General features: G+C 48.7%; 1 protein-coding gene across 5 annotated transcripts in view; it reads right to left on the bottom strand.

Annotated features, from left to right (window-relative positions):
- Positions 1-22864, bottom strand: part of LOC121577969 (phospholipid transfer protein) — a 59675-nt gene that overhangs the window by 1068 nt on the left and 35743 nt on the right. For 4 of the 5 annotated variants that reach the window (XM_041891987.2, XM_041891985.2, XM_041891988.2 and 1 more), the window contains exons 3-15: positions 9050-9149; positions 8373-8501; positions 7906-8061; positions 7502-7565; positions 7132-7195; positions 6901-6992; positions 6364-6540; positions 5873-5932; positions 5200-5364; positions 4814-4881; positions 4684-4726; positions 452-515; positions 211-287 (exon numbers count right to left, since the gene is read on the bottom strand). In XM_041891987.2, the coding sequence (XP_041747921.1) occupies positions 211-287; positions 452-515; positions 4684-4726; positions 4814-4881; positions 5200-5364; positions 5873-5932; positions 6364-6540; positions 6901-6992; positions 7132-7195; positions 7502-7565; positions 7906-8061; positions 8373-8501; positions 9050-9149 (1259 nt within the window). Of the gene's footprint in view, positions 1-210; positions 288-451; positions 516-569; positions 657-4683; positions 4727-4813; positions 4882-5199; positions 5365-5872; positions 5933-6363; positions 6541-6900; positions 6993-7131; positions 7196-7501; positions 7566-7905; positions 8062-8372; positions 8502-9049; positions 9150-22864 lie in introns of those variants that run through there. The other variant, XM_045223662.1, reaches the window with a different exon arrangement.

Genomic DNA, 22864 nt, shown 5'->3' with positions numbered 1-22864 from the left:
ATATATCCTATTTCTAACTGAACGTTCCACGACGTCGTGCCCTGGTGATTGGCCGAGGTGTCAAGTTGATGATGTAGGTGGCTACGATTGTAAAAAATTATTCATGATAATTTCTACTTTCAGATAATATTGAACCAGCCACAATTTGATAGAACTATATTGAATGTGGTGTTCTTGCATAACAGAAGCAACAGAAGCCTTGAGACTTACATTATGATACTCCACCACTTCCTCTATGAAGTCCAAACCATCTGCAAGAGGGATCGAGACACCTCTCTTGGTCCAGTCTGAAATTGAATCACCGGATGAACGATTAAAGATGTAATGTTTAAAGTCAACAGTCTTATAACGAATTACACTGGGTTATGGTTTTGTTACCTGAATTACATGATTTATGTATATTGATGATGTATTGTGGGGTTAAACTGATCAGCTATAAAATGATACTTACTGTTGATGATGGGTACTACTGAGATCTGCAGCATGGTCTTCAGTGGGCCTTGTAGGGGAATAAGCTAAAGAGACAGAACATAGTCTTCAGGGGGCCTTGTAGGGGAATAAGCTAAAGAGACAGAACATAGTCTTCAGGGGGCCTTGTAGGGGAATAAGCTAAAGAGACAGAACATAGTCTTCAGGGGGCCTTGTAGGGGAATAAGCTAAAGAGACAGAGCATCTAATTGTTGTATAAAATGAATGATTAAGTATAATAATACTTTTGTGAAGATAACAATGTGATTTTAGCATTCTAGATGAGATGATTGTTTTCCATATTGATTTGTTCTCAGTCAGTGGCCACGCCCAGATGACCACAAATATGATGGAATGCCCCTTTTACCCCGAGTGCATAAAAAGCCGAAATTCACCTCAGACCAGCAGACGTGAAGCGTGAGCTAAACGTTGCAAATGGTTGAATTTCTACCAGACCAGGAAGCCCACTGCTTAAAATGGTTGACACTCTACAAGACCAGCAGACGTGAAGCGTGAGCTAAACGTTACAAAAGGAAGACCAAGCATACTACGGTATAAGCCCAAGAAGCGTGAAGCTGAAGCTACACGTTACAAAATGGTTAGACCAGAAAGACTAGAAAACGTGAGACGTTAGTCCACACGTTTGAAATGGAGAAACTATGAAACTCTCAACCTCTACATGAGGTGAAGAAGAAGACAATGCACTAGACCTTATCATTTCAGTCTGCAGCTGGCATGTATAGTCGTCTAGAGAACTTTCACTAAAGACACGAGGTGGGAAGGACAATCCCTCTCAGACAACCGCTGGTACATCTGAAGTATTCATTCTAACCAGCACTACGACTTGAAACTCTACCAAGGACATTGGGATCTCTGGTGGGCAAACCAGAGTCCTACATCATCAACTTAACTATCGAGGACAGCTACACGTAAATACATGTTGCATTTCTAATCCAAATGAGCATAGTTTCCAAAGTAACCACGATAGTTTGAATCTGTCTCTCCCTTCCACTCTGACCCTCCTTCTACCCAAGCATTCATGCTAATGTTAGTCCAGTCCACTAGGGACCTGTTTTCATTGTATTAAGTTAGTAATCAATAACCTAGGTGTGGGTGTGTTTGTATTGTGTTATTATTTAGTTAGTTAGTAAATAAATAATTAAGCCAATTTGTGTATCGCTGATTCATCAATAAGGTTAGGGTTTTTGCAGGTTCAAGGATTATATGACGTTCAGAATGGGACTGATAAGAGGTAATTATTTAATAAGTGACTGTTATCGATATATAACATATATATCTTCTAAGAGTTTAATTCGGGAGATGGTAACTCGTTAAACAACTTCTTCCGTGGTGCACCAAATTCCTAATGAGTTAATTGTTACATGATTAATTTAATCGAGTGACAATTAAACATAGTTAGGTGATTCGATAAATAGCAATCATACATTAAAGTAAGTCATGTCACGATAAGAGATAGCAGACCTTGGTTTGCCGGAAGGCCTTTTTTCAGCTGATTATGACTGCTGCCCAGATGTCCAAAGGGCGATTTCTGAGTTGGATTATTCCTACAAATAGTTTAATTCCTCATTGTTCCCTGAAAATGTGTTCTTTCCTCAGAACCACCTTAAGGGTAGGCCTATATGCCATAGAACAGGGGTGTCAAACATACGTTCTGCAGGCCAGATGCGGCCCACGAGGGGGTCCAATCTGGGCCGCGGGTGGTTTGAGCAACAATACTTTTTTAGGGGAGGGGGAACCTAACTTTAAATATACTTTAAAATGGGTAAAACCAAATCGAAACTGTGTAGAAATTATAACGGACCTACATCCATACAGTTTCTTGACTGTGTCCAGCTCGCTAATAATCACCTAAATGAAAGCTTGATAGTCAAGCAGCATCGAAAATGTCAAAAACGATAAATACAGGACTATTTTTAGAAAATGTTGACGTCGAGGAAATATAACCAATTTCCAGTGCGGCCCTCTGGACCTCGCTGAAGACCGAATGCGGCCCCTGGGGCAAAAATGAGTTTGACACCCCTGCCATAGGAGAGCTTCAAAGGCATCCCCAAGTAAATCCAAACGACATGGAAATGCCTGTCAAATATATATATATTTTGATTCTAGACAGAAACAAAATAAAATTGCATTATCAAGCCATGTTCTCTGAATTAATTTCTTAATAAATCCCTTTATGCTTCTTTACTTTTCTCTGTGGAAATAGGTGTTGTTTTATTGGTTAAGGCAGTGGTGAACTTACAGTGCCTTCAGAAAGTATTCACTCCCCTTGACTTATTCCACATTTTGTTGTGTTACAGCCTAAATTCAAAATGGATTAAATATATTTTTTGTCTTAACCATCTATACACAATACCCCATAATGACAAAGTGAAAACATGTTTTTAGATATTTTAGCACATTTATTGAAAATGAAACACAGAAATATCTCATTTACATTAGTATTCACACCCCTGTGTCAATACTTTGTAGAAGCACCTTTGGCAGTGATTACAGCTGTAAGGCTTTCTGGGTAAGTCTCTAAGAGCTTTCCACATCTGGATTGTTTAACATTTGCGCATTATTATTTTCAAAATTCTTCAAGCTCTGTAAAATTGGTTGTTGATCATTGCTAGACAACCATTTTCAGGTCTTGCCATAGATTTTCAAGTAGATTTAAATCAAAACTGTCACTTGGCCACTCAGGAACATTCACTGTCTTCTTGGTAAGCAACTCCAGTGTAGATTTGGCCTTGTGTTTTAGGTTATTGTCCTGCTGAAAGGTGAATTCATCTCCCAGATGGCAGGTAGCCTACTTGTTAAGAGCATTGGGCCAGTAACTGAAAGGTTGCTGGTTCGAGTCACCGACAGGGTGAACAATCTGCCGATGTGCCCTTGAGCAAGGCACTTAACCCTAATTGCTCCTGTATGTCGCTCTGGATAAGAGCGTCCACTAAATGGCGTAAATGTAATGTTACCGATTACAAGTATACCCATAACATGATGCAGCCACCACTATGCTTGAAAATATGGAGCGTGAGAGTGGTACTCAGTAATGTGATGTATTGGATTTGCCCCAAACATAACACTTTGTATTCAGGACAAAAAGTTAATTGCTTTGCCAAAGTTTTTGCAGTATTACTTTAGTGCCTTGTTGCAAACAGGATGCATGTTTTGGAATATTTGTATTCTGTACAGGCTTCCTTCTTTTCACTCTGTCAATTAGGTTAGTATTGTGGAGTAACTACAATGTTGTTGATCCATCCTCTGTTTTCTCCTATCACAGCCATTAAACTCTGTAACTGTTTTAAAGTCACCATTGGCCTCATGCTGAAATCCCTGAGCAGTTTCCTTCCTCTCCAGCAACTGATTTAAGGAGGAGGCCTGTATCTTTGTAGTGACTGGGTGTATTGATACACAATCCAAAGTGTTATTAATAACTTCACCATGCTCAAAGGGATATTCAATGTCTGCTTTTACATTTTTACCAATCTACCAATAGGTGCCCTTCTTTGCGAGGCATTGGAAAACCTCCCTGGTCTATGTGGTTGAAATTCACTGCTCGACCTTACAGATAATTGTATGTGTGGGGTACAGAGATGAGGTAGTCATTCAAAAATCATGTAAACACTATTATTGCACAGAGTGAGTCCATGCAACTTATTAAGTGATTTGTTAAGCACATTTTACTCCTGAACTTTCTCAGGCTTGCCATAACAAAGGGGTTGAATACTTATTGACTGAAGACATTTTAGCTTGTCATTTAAAATAAATTTGTAAAAATGGCGAAAAACATAATTACACTTTTACATTATGGGGAAAGGGGGATACCTAGTCAGTTGTACAACTGAATGCATTCAACTGAAATGTGTCTTCTGCATTTAACCCAATCCCTCTGAATCAGAGAGGTGCTGGGGGGCTGCCTTAATCGACATCCACGTCATCGGTGCCCGGGGAACAGTGGATTAACTGCCTTGTTCAGGGGCAGAATGACAGAGTTTTACCTTGTCAGCTCGGGGATACGATCCAGCAACCTTTCGGTTACTGGCCCAACGCTCCTACCCGCCAGGGGTATTGTGTGTAGGCCAGTGACAAAAAAAATCTAAATTTGTATCTATTTTAAATTCAGGCTGTAACACAACAAAATGTGGAATACTTTCTGAAGGCACTATACAGTATATATGAGAAAGAGAGAGAGAGAGGCGCACAGAATCTTACCGCCAGTGATTCCAAAGCAGACTGGTTGGAGAAGATTTTAAACCTGTCGATAAAAACAGAATACTTTCTGAATTTGCCTGTGATGCTACAGTGATATGGCGTGCGTGCGTGTGAATACATGCATGCTTACCTCCTCAAGTCTGCATGGACAGCCAGTCTCTTGCCCTTCATGGACACCTTGGCATTGAATTTGGCCTCCTGCAAGGAACAGAAAGAGAAGCTTTATCAGTGCGTTGGTCTTCACCCTTCCTTCCTCCCTGCTTTTCTTGAGGAAATCACTAATCTGACAGGCTAAGACTGGTGAAAGCAATGAGCTATCCACTCACTTACATATCAGTGATTACCTCAACGAACGGAGGAAGGAAGGATGCATTTGAAACAATATGTATCCTTCCGTTCCTACAGAACTAATCCTTAGTCTAATTATCAACCATTCTAATGGAGTTTTTTCCTTTCTTATTTTTTGAGAAATATCAGTAACTGACAAATGAACAACATGAGAAGACAAAACCTCACCATGGTCATGCTGCTGAGCTGAACAGGCGCCGTGCCGGGCGGTAGCACCATCACTGTGACGATGGCGGTGACGGCCACAGTGGCCCCGGAGGTCTTGATGGTAGTCTTGGGGGCTGAGTTCAACTCCAGTTGCAGGGAGATAGGGTACTCCACCAGGGCTGGGTTCTGAGATACACACACATGCACGCGTGTGTAACATAATGTGTAGAATAGCATGAGATTAGCTATAAAACTGTGAATTGTTCCCTCTGCCCCATGGCATTATACTGTATGTAGAATTGCAGGAAACTAGCTTTAAAAACAGCAGCATTTTCCCCTTAGCATCATGGCAAAATGTGTAGAATAGCATGAGATCAGCTATAAAACTGCAAATGTTTCTCTTTGCCCCATGGCAAAATGAGTAGAATTGTAGGAAGTTAGCTGTTTCCCCACAAAAAATAATAATAATTGTTTTAATTATTATTATTTGGGGGGCAGTTGGGGGGGGGGCCCTTGCTCAGACCTCAAATATAAAATATATTTTGATTTGTTTAAGACTTTTTTTGGTTACATCATGATATGTGTTATTTCATAGTTTTGATGTCTTCACTATTATTCTACAATGTAAAAATAAAGAAAAACCGTTGAATGAGTAGGTATGTCCAAACTTCTGACTGGTAGTGAATATCCTCACCATCATCATAAGGGTGCCAAAATAGGTCGTCCTGAGGAGCAGCTCCAGATCCTTTGGCATCTGAGAACATAGTATTCAACAGGCATTCAATTGGATGTATTTGAAATTACTATATTCATGTCATATTACTACCAGAACAATACTGGTATGCTGTAAAAAAAAAAAAAAGAAACACTCAGAAATTCCATCTATGCAGACTCCCTTTTTTCTATACAGATTTTGTATTTTTTTTTTCTTAATGATTGGGTTTGCGGCAGATCACCTTATTATGTAAAGAGGTGCTGTACCAATGATGACTCAACTGCGTATTAAAATCTGTGTCAACATGTCTGGCACGACCTCTGAAGCAGACACCAGTTCTTAGGCCAATATGCCAATATGGAATAATTTACACCTTGGAGCTAAGAATAACTTAAGTAATGTGTAGGCTAAAATGCAGGGGAGGGAATAGGGTTGCAAGACATAACGGGGGACTCTGGACTCATACTTACGCGCTCGTTGGCGATATTCATTTGGAATATGCCGGCTTTATAATAGGAGTACAACCCGCTGTCAAAGAAGTACTCGGACAGACCCAGGTACACCATGCGGTCGTACTCTCTCACGATTGGGTTGACGGCATAGTTGACCAAGGTGTTGCTCTCGTTCCCGAGCTCAAAGAACATGCCCTGTGGGGGGGTGAGAGAGAGGGAGAGAGAGATGCAAAAATAGATTACATTTTATTTGAGGGGTACCTACATAAGGGCTTCATAACACATTCATAAGCAGTTCAATTATGTCAACAACCACATGTTGATAATTGTTGCAGTATCAGTGACATTACTGTGACATAATGAAAATATCAACTCACGGTCATATGTACTGCTTATGAATGCATAATGTGTGGTTTTGAGTGTGTTATGAAGTCCTTGGGTACCCCTCCAATAAAGGGTTTAATACCCAAAACATACCTACATAATATACACATGATATGGCCATGATGCATGAAACTAATGCATAGCTAGCTATCGATCGACTATCTCACTCACCCTGAAATCCATGTCAAGACTCCTTGAAGTCACCACTGGGTCACTTAGGAGAGAGTAGTCGATCCCCACATACTTGTCCACTTCAGTTCGCACTGGATGGGTTGAAATCAAAACAAGCACACCATTTTCTTTCTGCGTGCAAAAGTTATTTTAAACTCTTTTAAAAAATGTTAGTTATGTTTATAACCAATCTCTCAAGGCATTTGCCAATGAACCACTGTACTATCTTACCTGGAATTGTCTCCAACAATGAGTTGATTAAAACCAAACCAGCATGGTTCATGGCAGGGCAGATCTATGAAAACAGCAGACATGTTAAAGTAACAGTCCAGTGCTCCACATTTCAATTAAATATGACCTATAATTCATTACAAGATGAGGTAAATACATTTTCTTCCAAAAATAATAATTCAGCTTTTATGTCTACCCCTATTTGCCATATTCACTCTGAACAGAACAGTGTGGGCGTGACAGTCATCATACATATTCATGCTCAGTAAACAGCTGATTTGCCAGCTCAACCAATGAGGATTTAGTCGTAGGTGTTGACATGTCGTCGTAAACCAGCATTCTAGAATGAAATCAACTGATCTGTCAGAACCTGTTGGTTCAGAAGGAAGCGCATTCCTGTGGTCAAGAACGTCGCCAGGAAGTCATACACCCTCCTGCAAAGGAGTAAAGCAGAGTTGAATTACACCCAGAGACGTATATCTAAATACATGGCTCTGATTACACCCACTCATGTCAAAAAAATCACTAGCTGAAAAATACTGCTACTAGCCTACATCACTGCAATTAGTCTCTCTTGATTCAAGACCGACTAATAGCTCCACATTGCACGCAAGTTTAGGTTCTCTGCCTTTTAGATCATAATGAATACAATTATTATAGACAGGGAGAACCTGATCCTAGATCAGTACTCCTACTCTAAGATGCTTGATACATATGGCCACTGATCAAGAAAGCAGCTCAAGCATACAAAAAAAAACTCTCAACAGGATTTACCCCAAGGTGCCAGTGAACTTCATTTTCATTTTGGCGATGGAGGCATCACAGGTGATGTTGGAGATCTTGAGACGGCCCAACTCATCTTTGGTCATGTGCAGGACAGTGTGGATGTTCACGCCTTCTGCAGAGGCGTTGATGGCTCCGGTGTCATAGCTACAAGACCATGGAGAAGACACCTTCTCAGATCATCATCATCCTCATCAACGTCATCATCTCAACCACATTAAGTAGCATCAAAAGGTAAGCACTTCCAAGAAACTCTTCTTGGACATCGATTATCTCTGAAGTTTGACTTCAAAGGAGATGAGTCATCAATCTAGCCTACCTCTGTATGACTGAACTCCTCAAGGCTATACAATATACTATTGTGAGTATTTCACCACAGGCATTATTTTGCATACAAACCCATTATTTTCTTGTCAAATGCACTAGAGAGACCATAGAGGATAGAGAGAAAGACTTACAAGAACCAGTATAGGACGCGTCTCTGGAAACTGAGGGCGATGGAGGAGTTCTGCACCTCGAAGAGCAGTCCCAGACCAGGCTGGAAGGCCAGGTCAGCGTAGGTCAGGTTCAACTCAGTTATTTTCACCCTGAACCACAGGAAGGAAGACACTTGGATCAGTGCTTGGGCTGATACTAGAAAGTCACTAGAAATTCACATGAAATTCACCAGAAGTTCCCTTTTAGTAGCCGCAATCTTGTAGCCTGGTTGCCAGTTGGTTGAAGTTGGCCAAAGCAGAAACAGTGAGTGGGTAGCAATGCTGTCTACTGGTGTTGATTTTCCAAGAACCCGGATTTCTAGAAGATGACCCATAAAGTCAGCTTGGCTACTGGACTTTCTCTTACAGAAGATGAAGAAGTTCTAGCCTCGTAGACCAGACAGATCACTTTGCACACCTTTCTTTTTCACTTCATGTGGTGAGCGAAGCCATCTGGTCTTTATCTTTTGAAAGGGAGTATTCAGTTGCTGAGCTTTATAGGTCATCTTCTAGAAATCCAGGTTCTTGGAAAATCAATCCAGACAGACACTACCCACAGTTCATTGATAGGCACAGATATCAAAGGATCTGGAGCCATTGGAACATAGCGGCAGCAACATTGGATCGATAAGGTGGATGGATCCCAGCCCAGGGCTTACTCATTGATGGTGTACTGGAAGCGACCCTCATTGCCCTTCATCTCTGGCATGGTGATGTTGCTCAGTTCCTCCACCACAAACTTCTGGGTCTCGTACTTCACTGAAAGGCAGGTTTGAAATAGTTAAGTTTAGAGTCTAAAGCTGTAACGATTCCGGCAGTCTGAGTCGGGTCCTGTCTGTGGACTAGTTTTTCTGTTCGTGATCTCCAGTTTCCCGAGGGTTCTGGAACGCTCCGGGGAGCTCTCTTGATTTCCGCACCTGCATCCCATCAGCAATCTGCACACCTGGTCCTGATCATCACCCTTCTTAGGCTCTGGCCTAACATCCATTCCCTGCCGGATCGTTAGCCATGAACAGTATGTTTGTCAGTGTATCAGCCTTGGAGTTTCTAGCGTTAGTTTTGTTGTTTTGCACCTTGTTGGCTTGCCGTGTACTTACCTCCGTTTTGTTTCTATCTGCAGTCAATCTCCCGGAACCTTCACCCAACCCCTGCCTGGTTGTCGGCGGCTGCCGAGCCATTCTTGGATCCACCACTGCACCTCCACCAACTCATCTCCGCCGTCCGCTCTGTCCCCTGGATTATTCTACATCGTTTTTGGAATCTGTTAAATAAATACTCACCTTCGTTTCAACTCACCTTGTCCTGGTCTGCTTCTGGGTTCTGGCTTAGTAAACCGTGACAGAACGATCCGGCCAGTAATGAACCCAGCGGACCTGGACTCTGTTCGCCATGCCATTACCCATCAGGAGAAGATGTTGGGCCATCATAGCACGGAGCTACAGGAGATCGCGTTGGCAGTTCGGAACCTTTCTACCGGTCTGACGGAGGTCCAGAACCAGCGCAAGTTTCCGGTGGAGGATCCACTACCGGTTTCACCCATCTCGCCTGCCGCGTCTGAAGCGGTGTCCTTCCGTGAGCCCAAGGTTCCGACGCCGGATAAATATGAGGGGGGGAGCTGGGAAGATGCCGTTCTTTCCTTATGCAGTGTGGGTTAGTGTTCGATCTACAGCCCTACTCTTATGCCACAGACAAGGCTAGGATAGCCTTTGTGATTGAGTTGCTGCGTGGTCGAGCGCTGGAGTGGGCTTCAGCCGTTTGGGAACGACAAGACCCCTGCATGGCTTCATACCAGGGGTTCACGGCCGAGATGAGGAAGCTCTTCGACCATTCCGTCCGAGGGAGGGACGCAGCTAGGCGCCTGTTTTCGCTCCACCAAGGAACTCGCAGCGTGGCCGACTTCGTGATCGAGTTCAAGACGTTGGCTGTGGAGAGTGGGTGGAATGAGGAGTCTCTGCAAGCGGCCTTTTACCAGGGTCTGTCGGAGCAGCTCAAGGATGAGCTGATCTCCTATCCGGAGCCTAGTGACCTGGACAGCTTGGTAGCCTTGTCTATTCGGGTGGATAATCGAGTCCGAGAGCGAAGGAGGGAGAAGCAATGGGGTCCGTCCCAGTCGATCAGCTTCTCAGTTCCCAGTCGGGTCGGGTGGTGGACCAGAACCCGTCGATCATTCTCCACCACAAAGGATTAGTGGAGAGGTCCTCTCTCCCGATTCTGAACCCATGCAAGTGGGGCGGCACGGGTTAACCAAGGAGGAGCGTCAACATAGACGTAAGACCAACTGCTGCCTCTACTGTGGTAGCTCGGGACATTACATCTCCACTTGTTCCCGGCGGTCGTCAAACTGCCCGGCTCGCTAAAGTTGGGAGGACTTTTAGCGAGCCAGTTTCAACCTCTCAGTACCTCTGTCAGACCCCGTTTCTCGGCTACCCTTGTGAACAGGAATCAGAGCTTAGCGATTAACGCTTTATCGATTCAGGTGCCGATGGAAGCTTTCTTGATGCCGAGTTGGTGGAACAGCTGGGGCTTTCCAAGGAGCAATTGCCGGAAGCCATTGAAGCGACCACTCTGAACGGCAGTAGTCTGGCACGTATCACGATGAGGACTGAACCGGTTAAGATGCTGTTGTCGGGGAATCATTCGGAGATGATTTCATTCTTCATTCTGCCGTCTTCCCATGTTCCTCTGGTCCTTGGATACCCCTGGCTGAAGGAACACAATCCCACGTTCGATTGGGTGACGGGCAAGGTAACGAGTTGGAGCCTTGATTGTCATGCTAACTGTCTCAAGACTGCCTGTCCCCATTCGGTTCCCAGTCAGGTGATTGAGGCTAAACCCCCAGATTTGTCCCTGGTTCCCGAGACATATCACGATTTGGGGAAGTGTTCAGTAAGCAGAAGGCTCTGTCACTCCCTCCCCCACCGACCATATGATTGTGCCATCAACCTGTTCCCTGGAGCTGTTTACCCCAAGGGAAGGTTATACAGTATCTCCCGCCCTGAACGTGAGGCTTTGGAGACCTACATCAAGGAGTCCCTAGCTGCTGGTCTCGTTCGTCCTCGTCATCACCCCTGGGGGCAGGATTCTTCTTTGTGGGTAAGAAGGATGGCTCTCTTCGACCGTGTATTGATTATCGGGGGGTTGAATGACATCACGGTCAAGAACAAGTATCCCCTGCCCTTGATGAGTTCTGCCTTCGACTCCTTACAGGGTGCTACGGTGTTCACCAAGCTAGACCTACGCAATGCGTATCACATGGTCCGGATCAGAGAGGGAGACGAGTGGTTGACGGGTTTCAATACACCGATGGGTCACTTCGAGTATCAGGTGATGCCGTTTGGACTGACCAATGCTCCAGCGGTATTCCAGAGTATGGTGAGCGACGTCCTGAGAGATATGATCGGTCTCTTTGTGTTTGTTTACCTGGATGACATTCTGATCTTCTCGAAGGAACCTTCCGACCACGTCCAGCATGTCCGGCAGGTTCTGCAGCGATTGTTGGAGAATCGCCTGTTCGTGAAGGCCGAGAAGTGCGAGTTTCACGCCCACACGACATCCTTTCTCGGGTACATCATCTCCAGGGGAGAGATTAGGATGGACCAGGAGAAGGTTAGAGCGGTTCTGGAATGGGCCCAGCCCGGTACGAGATTGCAGCTCCAGAGATTTTTTGGGGTTTGCGAATTTCTACCGCAGATTCATCCGGGATTACAGCCGTGTGGCCGCTCCGTTAACTGCCTTGACTTCCAGTATCAGGAGCTTCAAGTGGAATCCGGAGGCGGATCGAGCGTTTCTGGATTTGAAGAGGCGATTCACCAACGCACCGATTCTCTCTCAACCGGACACGGCCCGTCAGTTCGTCGTTGAAGTGGACGCGTCTGATGTGGGAGTTGGCGCCATCCTGTCGCAGCGATGCTCCACGGACAGTAAGCTCCATCCCTGCGCCTACTACTCGTCGCCTTTCGCCTGCGGAGAGGAATTACGATGTGGGTAACCGGGAGCTTCTCGCGGTGAAACTTGCCTTGGAGGAGTGGCGCCACTGGTTGGAGGGGGCGGAGCAACCGTTTATTGTCTGGACTGACCACAAGAATCTTGCTTACGTGCAATCGGCTAGACGTCTCAACTCCCGTCAGGCCAGGTGGTCGTTGTTTTTCGGACGATTCAATTTTTCCCTGACGTTCCGACCTGGATCTAAGAATGGCAAGGCGGACGCCTTGTCTCGGATGTTCTCCAAGACGGAGGAGAGTGGGTCCAAGACCGAGACAATTCTCCCCCGGAACTGCGTCGTGGGAGCTGTTAGGTGGAAGATTGAGGAGGAGGTGATGGCGGCTCTTCGGACGCAGCCCGGTCCCGGTAACGGTCCACCCGGTCGGTTGTTTGTGCCTGAGTCGGTTCGTCCTGCGGTCCTCAAATGGTCCCACGCCAGCAAGATGGCTTGTCACCCTGGCGTGGCTCGGACGATGGCGTTTCTTCGCAGACGCTTTTTGGTGGCCTGCCATGGCCGAGGATACTCGGGGTTATGTTGCTGCCTGTCCAGTGTGTGCGCAGAATAAGGGTACCAATCGGCCCAGCTCTGGACTACTTCACCCCCCTTCCTATTCCCCGCGACCATGGTCGCATCTGGCCCTGGACTTTGTCACTGGGTTGCCCGCTTCTGAGGGGAACACGGTCGTTCTGACTATCGTGGACAGATTCAGCAAGTTCGCCCACTTTGTGCCAATTGCCAAGCTTCCCTCTGCCTCGGAGACGTCCGAGATCCTGGTTAGGGAGGTTTTCAGGGTCCACGGGTTGCCCAGTGATATCGTTTCCGACCGTGGCCCTCAGTTTACCTCTGCTGTCTGGAAGTCCTTCTGTTTGGCCATTGGAGCTACAGTCAGTCTCACATCTGGTTTTCACCCCCAATCTAATGGTCAGGCGGAGAGAGCCAACCAGAAGATGGAATCCACGCTACGCTGCCTGGCCTCTTCCAACCCCACCTCCTGGGTCTCTCAGTTGCCTTGGGTTGAGTATGCCCACAATACTCTCCCTACATCTGCCACTGGGATGTCTCCCTTCCAGTGCCGGTATGGCTACCAACCTCCCTTGTTCCCTTCTCAGGAGAAGGAGCTCTCAGTGCCTTCTGTTCAGGCCCATATTCGCCGTTGCCACCGGACCTGGCATCGGGCCAGAAAGGCACTCCTTAGAGTTTCGGACCGGTATCAGCTCCAGGCGAATCGTCGCCGGATCCCCGCTCCCACCTATAGCATCGGAGATAGGGTCTGGTTGGCCACACGGGATCTTCCTTTACGGACTGAGTCTAGGAAGTTGTTACCGAAGTTCATTGGTCCGTTTGTGGTGGAGAAGGTGATCAATCCGGTGGCAGTTCGACTCAAACTCCCGAGGACGCTCAGAGTCCATCCCACCTTTCATGTCTCCTGCCTCAAGCCTGTTTTCCTCAGTCCTCTGTTGCCTCCTCCACCTCCTCCTCCTCCTCCTCGGATGATCGGAGGTGGTCCTGCCTACACGGTGCGACGATTATGGATTCCAGACGGCGGGGCCGGGGTTTCCAGTATCTCGTGGACTGGGAGGGGTATGGTCCGGAAGAGAGGAGTTGGATTCCGCGGCGACAGATCCTAGATGCTGACCTCATCCGTGACTTCTACCGCCTCCATCCTGGCGCTCCGGGAGTCCGCCCGGTGGCGTCATCGGAGGGGGTACTGTAACGATTCCGGCAGTCTGAGTCGGGTCCTGTCTGTGGACTAGTTTTTCTGTTCGTGATCTCCAGTTTCCCGAGGGTTCTGGAACGCTCCGGGGAGCTCTCTTGATTTCCGCACCTGCATCCCATCAGCAATCTGCACACCTGGTCCTGATCATCACCCTTCTTAGGCTCTGGCCTAACATCCATTCCCTGCCGGATCGTTAGCCATGAACAGTATGTTTGTCAGTGTATCAGCCTTGGAGTTTCTAGCGTTAGTTTTGTTGTTTTGCACCTTGTTGGCTTGCCGTGTACTTACCTCCGTTTTGTTTCTATCTGCAGTCAATCTCCCGGAACCTTCACCCAACCCCTGCCTGGTTGTCGGCGGCTGCCGAGCCATTCTTGGATCCACCACTGCACCTCCACCAACTCATCTCCGCCGTCCGCTCTGTCCCCTGGATTATTCTACATCGTTTTTGGAATCTGTTAAATAAATACTCACCTTCGTTTCAACTCACCTTGTCCTGGTCTGCTTCTGGGTTCTGGCTTAGTAAACCGTGACAAAAGCTACCTAGCCAATGCCTTACGAAGACAGCCCACACAACTAAGAGGATCTAAGTGGATTAAGGTGCATTGTTTGGGTAATAGAGGCTAAAGTAGAGCCAAATCCTGATAGTGGCAATGCAGTGGAGGTGATGTCTTCCTTTGGTCAAGACTGACCATTGAAGACTTTCCAGGAACAGTGAGTACTGTTGGAGACCATTGGAGACTGTTGAAAACGTAACGTTATGACTATAGCTACTGTTCGCTGAAGGAACCAAAATCGTGCCTGACAAAGCCAATGAAATCTGCGCCTCGTTGGAAGCTCCGTCTTCCACAGGTGATAAGAGTGAGGCTCAGATTCATTCCTTCAATTGAATACTGCTCTTCACCGAGCCCAGGAACGGGCGGTGTGGGGCCAAACAGGAGTTGTACCTTGTTTCCCTCCTCCAGAGAACAGTAGTTATAGTCATAACGTTACGTTCCCTTTCAGTCAGTCAACTTCGGTATAACATACTATGGGGAAATGGAATCCCACCCAAGCCTACCCCAACGGATATTAAATAAAACGCCCCATGGCAGACCACCCAGACCTGACCTGGGTATTGCACATGGTGCGCTGCCTAGTGATTTTCCTCTGTCCCAGCTGTAAGCACACTGTGGGCTACACTGGTAGCAGTGACATCCAAGCAATAAAACCACACAACAGTGTGTGTTGATGCCCAACTCAACGCAGCACAAATGAAGTCGGCGCATACACCGCTAGCTGCTATACGACAGGGAGATAGCCTCTACAATCCTGCGGGAGATGCTGCCCTGCCATGAGCTGGATTAGCAAAACAGACAAAAATCAGGTCACATAACCGGATATCCCGGGTCCCTCAATGTACATGCGTATAGAGATGCTGTAACGATCCCGGCTGTCTGAGTCGGGTCCTGTCTGGTGACTAGTGTTCCGGTTCGTAATCTCCAGTTTCCCGAGGGTTCGGGAACGCTCCGGGGAGCGCTCTTGTTTTCCGCACCTGCATCCCATCAGCAATCTGCACACCTGGTCCTGATCATCACCCTTCTTAGGCTCTGGCCTAACATCCAGTTCCTGCCGGATCGTTAGCTATGAACAGTATGTTTGTCAGCGTATCAGCCTCTGAGCCATTAGTGTTAGTTTTGTTGTTTTGCACCTTGTGACTTGCTGTGTACTGACCTCCGTTTTTTTGTTCTGTCTGCAGTCTCTCACCCGGAACCTTCACCCAACCTCTGCCTGATGGTCGGCGGCTGCCGAGCCAGTACCGGACCAACCACTGCACCCTCAACAACCCATCCACGCCACCCGCTCTGTTCCCTGGATTATTCAGCCTCACTCGGAATCTATTAAATAAACACTCACCTTTCTCTCAACGTACCTTGTCCTGGTCTGCTTCTGGGTTCTGGCATAGTAAACCGTGACAGAACGATCCGGCCAGTAATGAACCCAGCGGACCTGGACTCTGTTCGCCATGCTATTACCCAGCAGGAGAAGATGTTGGGCCATCATAGCACGGTACTACAGGAGATCGCGTTGTCAGTTCGGAACCTTTCTACCGGTCTGACGGAGGTCCAGAACCAACGTAAGTGTCCGGTGGAGGATCCACTACCGGTTTCACCCATCTCGCCTGCCGCTTCTGAAGCTGTGTCCATCCGTGAGCCCAAGGTTCCGACGCCGGATAAATATGAGGGGGAGCTGGGAAGATGCCGTTCCTTCCTTATGCAGTGTGGATTAGTGTTCGATCTACAGCCCTACTCTTATGCCACAGACAAGGCTAGGATAGCCTTTGTGATTGAGTTGCTGCGTGGTCGAGCGCTGGAGTGGGCTTCAGCCGTTTGGGAACGACAGGATCCCTGCATGGCTTCATACCAGGGGTTCACGGCCGAGATGAGGAAGCTCTTCGACCATTCCGTCCGAGGGAGGGACGCAGCTAGGCGCCTGTTTTCGCTCGCCAAGGAACTCGCAGCGTGGCCGACTTCGTGATCGAGTTCAAGACGTTGGCTGTGGAGAGTGGGTGGAACGAGGAGTCTCTGCAAGCGGCCTTTTACCAGGGTCTGTCGGAGCAGCTCAAGGATGAGTTGATCTCCTATCCGGAGCCTAGTGACCTGGACAGCTTGGTAGCCTTGTCTATTCGGGTGGATAATCGAGTCCGAGAGCGAAGGAGGGAGAAGCAATGGGGTCCGTCCAATCGATCAGCTTCTCAGTTCCCAGTCGGGTCGGGTGGTGGACCAGAACACGTCGATCATTCTCCACCACAATGGATTAGTGGAGAGGTCCTCTCTCCCGATTCTGAACCCATGCAAGTGGGGGCGGCACGGGTTAACCAAGGAGGAGCGTCAACATAGACGTAGGACCAACTGCTGCCTCTACTGTGGTAGCTCGGGACATTACATCTCCACTTGTTCCCGGCGGTCGTCAAACTGCCCGGCTCGCTAAAGTTGGGAGGACTTTTAGCGAGCCAGTTTCAACCTCTCAGTACCTCTGTCAGACCCCGTTTCCCGGCTACCCTTGTGAACAGGAATCAGAGCTTAGCGCTTAACGCTTTTATCGATTCAGGTGCCGATGGAAGCTTTCTTGATGCCGAGTTGGTGGAACAGCTGGGGCTTTCCAAGGAGCAATTGCCGGAAGCCATTGAAGCGACCACTCTGAACGGCAGTAGTCTGGCACGTATCACGATGAGGACTGAACCGGTTAAGATGCTGTTGTCGGGAATCATTCGGAGATGATTTCATTCTTCATTCTGCCGTCTTCCCATGTTCCTCTGGTCCTTGGATACCCCTGGCTGAAGGAACACAATCCCACGTTCGATTGGGTGACGGGCAAGGTAACGAGTTGGAGCCTTGATTGTCATGCTAACTGTCTCAAGACTGCCTGTCCCCATTCGGTTCCCAGTCAGGTGATTGAGGCTAAACCCCCCAGATTTGTCCCTGGTTCCCGAGACATATCACGATTTGGGGGAAGTGTTCAGTAAGCAGAAGGCTCTGTCACTCCCTCCCCACCGACCATATGATTGTGCCATCAACCTGTTCCCTGGAGCTGTTTACCCCAAGGGAAGGTTATACAGTATCTCCCGCCCTGAACGTGAGGCTTTGGAGACCTACATCAAGGAGTCCCTAGCTGCTGGTCTCGTTCGTCCCTCGTCATCACCCCTGGGGGCAGGATTCTTCTTTGTGGGTAAGAAGGATGGCTCTCTTCGACCGTGTATTGATTATCGGGGGTTGAATGACATCACGGTCAAGAACAAGTATCCCCTGCCCTTGATGAGTTCTGCCTTCGACTCCTTACAGGGTGCTACGGTGTTCACCAAGCTAGACCTACGCAATGCGTATCACATGGTCCGGATCAGAGAGGGAGACGAGTGGTTGACGGGTTTCAATACACCGATGGGTCACTTGAGTATCAGGTGATGCCGTTTGGACTGACCAATGCTCCAGCGGTATTCCAGAGTATGGTGAGCGACGTCCTGAGAGATATGATCGGTCTCTTTGTGTTTGTTTACCTGGATGACATTCTGATCTTCTCGAAGGAACCTTCCGACCACGTCCAGCATGTCCGGCAGGTTCTGCAGCGATTGTTGGAGAATCGCCTGTTCGTGAAGGCCGAGAAGTGCGAGTTTCACGCCCACACGACATCCTTTCTCGGGTACATCATCTCCAGGGGAGAGATTAGGATGGACCAGGAGAAGGTTAGAGCGGTTCTGGAATGGGCCCAGCCCGGTACGAGATTGCAGCTCCAGAGATTTTTGGGGTTTGCGAATTTCTACCGCAGATTCATCCGGGATTACAGCCGTGTGGCCGCTCCGTTAACTGCCTTGACTTCCAGTATCAGGAGCTTCAAGTGGAGTCCGGAGGCGGATCGAGCGTTTCTGGATTTGAAGAGGCGATTCACCAACGCACCGATTCTCTCTCAACCGGACACGGCCCGTCAGTTCGCTCGTTGAAGTGGGACGCGTCTGATGTGGGAGTTGGCGCCATCCTGTCGCAGCGATGCTCCACGGACAGTAAGCTCCATCCCTGCGCCTACTACTCTCGTCGCCTTTCGCCTGCGGAGAGGAATTACGATGTGGGTAACCGGGAGCTTCTCGCGGTGAAACTTGCCTTGGAGGAGTGGCGCCACTGGTTGGAGGGGGCGGAGCAACCGTTTATTGTCTGGACTGACCACAAGAATCTTGCTTACGTGCAATCGGCTAGACGTCTCAACTCCCGTCCAGGCCAGGTGGTCGTTGTTTTTCGGACGATTCAATTTTGCCCTGACGTTCCGACCTGGATCTAAGAATGGCAAGGCGGACGCCTTGTCTCGGATGTTCTCCAAGACGGAGGAGAGTGGGTCCAAGACCGAGACAATCCTCCCCCGGAACTGCGTCGTGGGAGCTGTTAGGTGGAAGATTGAGGAGGAGGTGATGGCGGCTCTTCGGACGCAGCCCGGTCCCGGTAACGGTCCACCCGGGTCGGTTGTTTGTGCCTGAGTCGGTTCGTCCTGCGGTCCTCAAATGGTCCCACGCCAGCAAGATGGCTTGTCGCCCTGGCGTGGCTCGGACGATGGCGTTTCTTCGCAGACGTTTTGGTGGCCTGCCATGGCCGAGGATACTCGGGGTTATGTTGCTGCCTGTCCAGTGTGTGCGCAGAATAAGGGTACCAATCGGCCCAGCTCTGGACTACTTCACCCCCTTCCTATTCCCCGGCGACCATGGTCGCATCTGGCCCTGGACTTTGTCACTGGGTTGCCCGCTTCTGAGGGGAACACGGTCGTTCTGACTATCGTGGACAGATTCAGCAAGTTCGCCCACTTTGTGCCAATTGCCAAGCTTCCCTCTGCCTCGGAGACGTCCGAGATCCTGGTTAGGGAGGTTTTCAGGGTCCACGGGTTTGCCCAGTGATATCGTTTCCGACCATGGCCCTCAGTTTACCTCTGCTGTCTGGAAGTCCTTCTGTTTGGCCATTGGAGCTACAGTCAGTCTCACATCTGGTTTTCACCCCCAATCCAATGGTCAGGCGGAGAGAGCCAACCAGAAGATGGAATCCACGCTACGCTGCCTGGCCTCTTCCAACCCCACCTCCTGGGTCTCTCAGTTGCCTTGGGTTGAGTATGCCCACAATACTCTCCCTACATCTGCCACTGGGATGTCTCCCTTCCAGTGCCGGTATGGCTACCAACCTCCCTTGTTCCCTTCTCAGGAGAAGGAGCTCTCAGTGCCTTCTGTTCAGGCCCATATTCGTCGTTGCCACCGGACCTGGCATCGGGCCAGAAAGGCACTCCTTAGAGTTTCGGACCGGTATCAGCTCCAGGCGAATCGTCGCCGGATCCCCGCTCCCACCTATACCATCGGAGATAGGGGTCTGGTTGGCCACACGGGATCTTCCTTTACGGACTGAGTCTAGGAAGTTGTTACCGAAGTTCATTGGTCCGTTTGTGGTGGAGAAGGTGATCAATCCGGTGGCAGTTCGACTCAAACTCCCGAGGACGCTCAGAGTCCATCCCACCTTTCATGTCTCCTGCCTCAAGCCTGTTTTCCTCAGTCCTCTGTTGCCTCCTCCACCTCCTCCTCCTCCTCCTCGGATGATCGGAGGTGGTCCTGCCTACACGGTGCGACGCATTATGGATTCCAGACGGCGGGGCCGGGGTTTCCAGTATCTCGTGGACTGGGAGGGGTATGGTCCGGAAGAGAGGAGTTGGATTCCGCGGCGACAGATCCTAGATGCTGACCTCATCCGTGACTTCTACCGCCTCCATCCTGGCGCTCCGGGAGTCCGCCCGGTGGCGTTCGTCGGAGGGGGGTACTGTAACGATTCCGGCAGTCTGAGTCGGGTCCTGTCTGTGGACTAGTTTTTCTGTTCGTGATCTCCAGTTTCCCGAGGGTTCTGGAACGCTCCGGGGAGCTCTCTTGATTTCCGCACCTGCATCCCATCAGCAATCTGCACACCTGGTCCTGATCATCACCCTTCTTAGGCTCTGGCCTAACATCCATTCCCTGCCGGATCGTTAGCCATGAACAGTATGTTTGTCAGTGTATCAGCCTTGGAGTTTCTAGCGTTAGTTTTGTTGTTTTGCACCTTGTTGGCTTGCCGTGTACTTACCTCCGTTTTGTTTCTATCTGCAGTCAATCTCCCGGAACCTTCACCCAACCCCTGCCTGGTTGTCGGCGGCTGCCGAGCCATTCTTGGATCCACCACTGCACCTCCACCAACTCATCTCCGCCGTCCCGCTCTGTCCCCTGGATTATTCTACCTCGCTTTTTGGAATCTGTTAAATAAATACTCACCTTCGTTTCAACTCACCTTGTCCTGGTCTGCTTCTGGGTTCTGGCTTAGTAAACCGTGACAAAAGCTACCTAGCCAATGCCTTACGAAGACAGCCCACACAACTAAGAGGATCTAAGTGGATTAAGGTGCATTGTTTGGGTAATAGAGGCTAAAGTAGAGCCAAATCCTGATAGTGGCAATGCAGTGGAGGTGATGTCTTCCTTTGGTCAAGACTGACCATTGAAGACTTTCCAGGAACAGTGAGTACTGTTGGAGACCATTGGAGACTGTTGAAAACGTAACGTTATGACTATAGCTACTGTTCGCTGAAGGAACCAAAATCGTGCCTGACAAAGCCAATGAAATCTGCGCCTCGTTGGAAGCTCCGTCTTCCACAGGTGATAAGAGTGAGGCTCAGATTCATTCCTTCAATTGAATACCGCTCTTCACCGAGCCCAGGAACGGGCGGTGTGGGGCCAAACAGGAGTTGTACCTTGTTTCCCTCCTCCAGAGAACAGTAGTTATAGTCATAACGTTACGTTCCCTTTCAGTCAGTCAACTTCGGTATAACATACTATGGGGAAATGGAATCCCACCCAAGCCTACCCCAACGGATATTAAATAAAACGCCCCATGGCAGACCACCCAGACCTGACCTGGGTATTGCACATGGTGCGCTGCCTAGTGATTTTCCTCTGTCCCAGCTGTAAGCACACTGTGGGCTACACTGGTAGCAGTGACATCCAAGCAATAAAACCACACAACAGTGTGTGTTGATGCCCAACTCAACGCAGCACAAATGAAGTCGGCGCATACACCGCTAGCTGCTATACGACAGGGAGATAGCCTCTACAATCCTGCGGGAGATGCTGCCCTGCCATGAGCTGGATTAGCAAAACAGACAAAAATCAGGTCACATAACCGGATATCCCGGGTCCCTCAATGTACATGCGTATAGAGATGCTGTAACGATCCCGGCTGTCTGAGTCGGGTCCTGTCTGGTGACTAGTGTTCCGGTTCGTAATCTCCAGTTTCCCGAGGGTTCGGGAACGCTCCGGGAGCGCTCTTGTTTTCCGCACCTGCATCCCATCAGCAATCTGCACACCTGGTCCTGATCATCACCCTTCTTAGGCTCTGGCCTAACATCCAGTTCCTGCCGGATCGTTAGCTATGAACAGTATGTTTGTCAGCGTATCAGCCTCTGAGCCATTAGTGTTAGTTTTGTTGTTTTGCACCTTGTGACTTGCTGTGTACTGACCTCCGTTTTTTTGTTCTGTCTGCAGTCTCTCACCCGAACCTTCACCCAACCTCTGCCTGATGGTCGGCGGCTGCCGAGCCAGTACCGGACCAACCACTGCACCCTCAACAACCCATCCACGCCACCCGCTCTGTTCCCTGGATTATTCAGCCTCACTCGGAATCTATTAAATAAACACTCACCTTTCTCTCAACGTACCTTGTCCTGGTCTGCTTCTGGGTTCTGGCATAGTAAACCGTGACAGAACGATCCGGCCAGTAATGAACCCAGCGGACCTGGACTCTGTTCGCCATGCTATTACCCAGCAGGAGAAGATGTTGGGCCATCATAGCACGGTACTACAGGAGATCGCGTTGTCAGTTCGGGAACCTTTCTACCGGTCTGACGGAGGTCCAGAACCAACGTAAGTGTCCGGTGGAGGATCCACTACCGGTTTCACCCATCTCGCCTGCCGCTTCTGAAGCTGTGTCCATCCGTGAGCCCAAGGTTCCGACGCCGGATAAATATGAGGGGGAGCTGGGAAGATGCCGTTCCTTCCTTATGCAGTGTGGATTAGTGTTCGATCTACAGCCCTACTCTTATGCCACAGACAAGGCTAGGATAGCCTTTGTGATTGAGTTGCTGCGTGGTCGAGCGCTGGAGTGGGCTTCAGCCGTTTGGGAACGACAGGATCCCTGCATGGCTTCATACCAGGGGTTCACGGCCGAGATGAGGAAGCTCTTCGACCATTCCGTCCGAGGGAGGGAC

Source organism: Coregonus clupeaformis, chromosome 12 (assembly GCF_020615455.1).
Source record: "Coregonus clupeaformis isolate EN_2021a chromosome 12, ASM2061545v1, whole genome shotgun sequence".
NCBI classification, from domain to species: domain Eukaryota; kingdom Metazoa; phylum Chordata; class Actinopteri; order Salmoniformes; family Salmonidae; genus Coregonus; species Coregonus clupeaformis.
Note: the sequence above shows the minus strand (reverse complement) of the source record. Positions and strands in the feature narration are given on the sequence as shown.